This window comes from Oryzias latipes, chromosome 1, assembly GCF_002234675.1.
Source record: "Oryzias latipes chromosome 1, ASM223467v1".
NCBI lineage: Eukaryota > Metazoa > Chordata > Actinopteri > Beloniformes > Adrianichthyidae > Oryzias > Oryzias latipes.
The window spans coordinates 911,422-914,480 of record NC_019859.2 but is presented as its reverse complement, the minus strand read 5'-3'; the positions used below and the strand labels follow the sequence as shown (position 1 = coordinate 914,480).

The 3,059-nt window shown below is 50.8% G+C and overlaps 1 protein-coding gene across 3 annotated transcripts; it reads left to right on the top strand.

Annotated features, from left to right (window-relative positions):
* Positions 1–601: 601 nt before the first annotated feature.
* Positions 602–2,762, top strand: LOC101157589 (high mobility group protein B2). Of its 3 annotated transcripts, none has more exons than XM_020700139.2 (5): positions 602–761; positions 1,450–1,609; positions 1,722–1,870; positions 1,943–2,117; positions 2,186–2,762. In XM_020700139.2, exons 2-5 carry the CDS (start codon positions 1,463–1,465, stop codon positions 2,357–2,359), a joined length of 645 nt encoding a protein of 214 aa, XP_020555798.1. In that variant the 5' UTR covers positions 602–761; positions 1,450–1,462; the 3' UTR covers positions 2,360–2,762. The 3 variants fall into 3 exon arrangements, with proteins under 3 accessions (XP_020555798.1, XP_020555799.1, XP_020555797.1); XM_020700140.2 differs by having other exon boundaries at positions 736–842; XM_020700138.2 differs by lacking the exon at positions 602–761 and adding an exon at positions 1,064–1,176.
* Positions 2,763–3,059: the final 297 nt, after the last annotated feature.

The following is a 3,059-nucleotide window of genomic DNA, read 5'->3' as shown; positions in this document are numbered from 1 at the left end:
TCAAAAACTCTATCTAGCTGATATCTGATCCTTTCACTTGTTTAAAAGCCAATAAACATCAAGAATGTATTTTCTTGTTTAATTTCTTAAAAAAAGAGAGACAACTACGCTGTTTTGAATATGTTATTGTTTTAAAATGATTATTTATTTCGTTTTTTACATTAATTTTGAATTCAATAACAATATAGAGGCTGGTCATAGTAAAACCGTTAAGCGTCAAGCTCCATTTTCTGAATCCATTAGATCCACCATCAGTTGGCCATGGAACATGAAGGGGGAATCCTAACCCGGAAGTGTGGTTTCGCACTGACGTAGAGCCGTTTAACATCTTCGCTCTACCGTGTCCCCGCTCCTCAGCTGTCGGTTCTGCCGCTCCTGGTCTCCCCCCGAAACAAACGGCTGCGGGAGCTCGCCCAACAGGCGGCACGAAGCCCGCACGTCCCCTCCGTTCAACATGTTTTGATTCCAGACAAAGAGCTGTTTTCGCGCCGTACGTTTAAAAGTCCACTCTGACCAATCAGAGCGCAGAGGGCACACACAACCATCGTGTCTGGAGAGCTTAATGAACAACCAATCGCAGACGGGTATCCGTTTCTGTTCCTGAGTTCGAATTTAAATGCTCAGCGTCAGCCAATCCGCTGAGAGCAAGGAGGAGCTTGGGAACCAGTTTTAGTCAAGTTAGTTGAGCCTCGCAGTCGCTGACAAAACAGTTGCGCGTCCTTCCTCCTTCACCCGTTTCAAGCTGGTCGTTTGGAGAGCAGGTACCGAGCCAATGTTTCTGTTTTACAACGGAATTTATTTTTAAAAGTCCGCTAGCTAAACCGGTCTCGTTTGCTTTGATGGTGTGTATATTTCTGTGCTGTTTAATCGAACGAAGCGCATTTTCGGGTATAATTCTGAGGTTAATTCTCTACAAATCACAGCCCCGTTTATATTAACGTGATAGGGGGGATAAATCGCCATATTGAACATATTTGATAAAGAAAAACACAGTTTGAAGCTGTTTTAACTGGTCTAGGTCTTTAAAAATGCGGCCCAGTTAGTGCGCAACATGCAGTTGAAACGCCATTTGGCTGCAGGCGGGCGGCGGGGCGACGGAGGCTCCGCGACTAAAGTTTGAATGAAGCTCCCGCCGGCCTCGGAGGCTCGTTCGGTGGCGGAAAAAGCCCGTTTGAGGTCGGCCAGCGCTTATGTGCGGGTTTTGCGCCGAGCGGCGCGGAGTTGGGGAAGTTCTGGACGCAGTTGCGTTTAGGCGGGAAGATACAAAATGGAGTCGCGTCTTTTTGTTTAGTGAGGCAGAAAGCCGATTATAGCTTGGAAGCGGCGCGCGCTTGCCGCCTCACGCTAAACAAGCGGACATGATCTGTTTATTTCTGCGGGAAACGAAAACCGTTCAGACGTGACTTGCATTTCCACCGCCATTCTAGTGACCTCGTTGTTGTTTTCCAGACAAATCGAAGCCATGACTAAAGACCCAAACAAGCCGCGAGGAAAAACATCCGCTTACGCCTACTTTGTGGCGACGTGCCGCGAGGAGCACAAGAAGAAGCATCCGGGAACCAGCGTGAACTTTGCGGAGTTCTCCAAGAAGTGTTCCGAGAGATGGAAGGTCGGCCCCGCATACCTTTTCCTCCTTTTTGAGGGTTTTAAACAAATTCTCCGTTTTGGAGCAGCTGTCCTCTGGAGTCACTGTTGTGTAACTTGTTATTTCTTTTACTTAGACAATGTCCTCCAAGGAGAAGGTGAAGTTCGACGAGCTGGCCAAAACTGACAAGGCCAGATATGACCGGGAGATGAAGACCTACGTCCCACCTAAAGGTGCCAAGAAGGTCAAGAAGAAGAAGGACCCCAACGCCCCCAAGAGGCCCCCGTAAGTGCTGACGGGGCTTTTTCCAGACGGTTTAGGGTCATGCTGGTGGTAACTGGCGTCTTTGCTCCGCAGATCTGCTTTCTTCGTCTTCTGCTCGGACCACCGTCCCAAGATCAAGGAGGATAACCCGGGCATCTCCATCGGCGACATCGCCAAGAAGCTGGGCGAGCTGTGGGCGACGCAAAGCGCCAAAGACAAGGCGCCGTACGAGGCCAAGGCGGCCAAGCTGAAGGAGAAGTACGAGAAGGTAAGCCGGCTCCGCCCGGGCGCCGCGACCGCACACGGGCAGCACGCTGACGCCGCTCTTCTCTGCAGGACGTCGCCGCCTACAGAGCCAAGGGGGGCTCCGGGAAGAGCGACGCCGGCAAGAAGAGCGGCCCCGGCCGGCCCGCCGCCAAGAAGGCCGTGCCCGTCCACGATGATGACGACGACGACGATGAGGAAGACGAGGACGACGAAGAAGATGACGACGAAGACGACGACGAGTAAAGCGCGTAAAGGAAGTGACGTTTGTTTGGCTTCAGTTTGATTTTGTGTGGCCTGCTCAGCGCCCCCCCCACCCCCACCCCCTCCTTCCATTCAGGGATTTAGCTTTTGTCCTGTTAGTCGCTGTTAAGTTTCTGCTGAACCGGGTTTGTTACATCTGATGCTTGTTGCTGTTGAGGCGGTGATCATATGGACTGGAGCTCCGTGCGCGGCAGGATGTTTTTTTTCTTTACTGTTTTCTGGAAGCACTGCGGTTTTCTGTTGGAGCGGTGCTCTTTCTTTCTGTCATTTTACCACCAGGAGTCTCTGTAGTGTGAATTCCAGCCGTTGGCGGCCATTTTTAATGTGGACGATGACACGTGTAGAACGAATTTTCTTTTTGTAATAAAAGTTTTTTATATTGACAGTTTAGTCTGGAGTCTTTGTTCAGGAGCCTAGAGGTGGAACCTGCAGGACGGACCTCTGACCGGACCGGCCGGGTCCGGTCAGAGGTCCGTCCTGCAGGTTCCTCCTGAACTTCACCGGCTGCTTCCATTCTCACTGAAATCATGAGTTAAATGAAAGTCACCCGTGGTACCGGTTCTTCTGCAATACTCCACAGATCCCAGATGAAAAGTGGTTATGGTAGTTCTGCAGAACCTTCCGGACTTCAAACCAAACTGGGTGAGACAGGAAGTGTGTCGAGGACGGGGGTCTGAAGTCC

Excerpts from the sequence above, each read along its gene's own strand:
- LOC101157589 (XM_020700138.2), top strand. The coding sequence starts at position 1,121 with ATGAAGCTCCCGCCGGCCTCGGAGGCTCGTTCGGTGGCGGAAAAAGCC. Across the intron at positions 1,177-1,449 it reads GCGGAAAAAGCCCGTTTGAG|ACAAATCGAAGCCATGACTA; the intron begins GTCGGCCAGCGC and ends GTTGTTTTCCAG. Across the intron at positions 2,118-2,185 it reads TGAAGGAGAAGTACGAGAAG|GACGTCGCCGCCTACAGAGC; the intron begins GTAAGCCGGCTC and ends TCTTCTCTGCAG.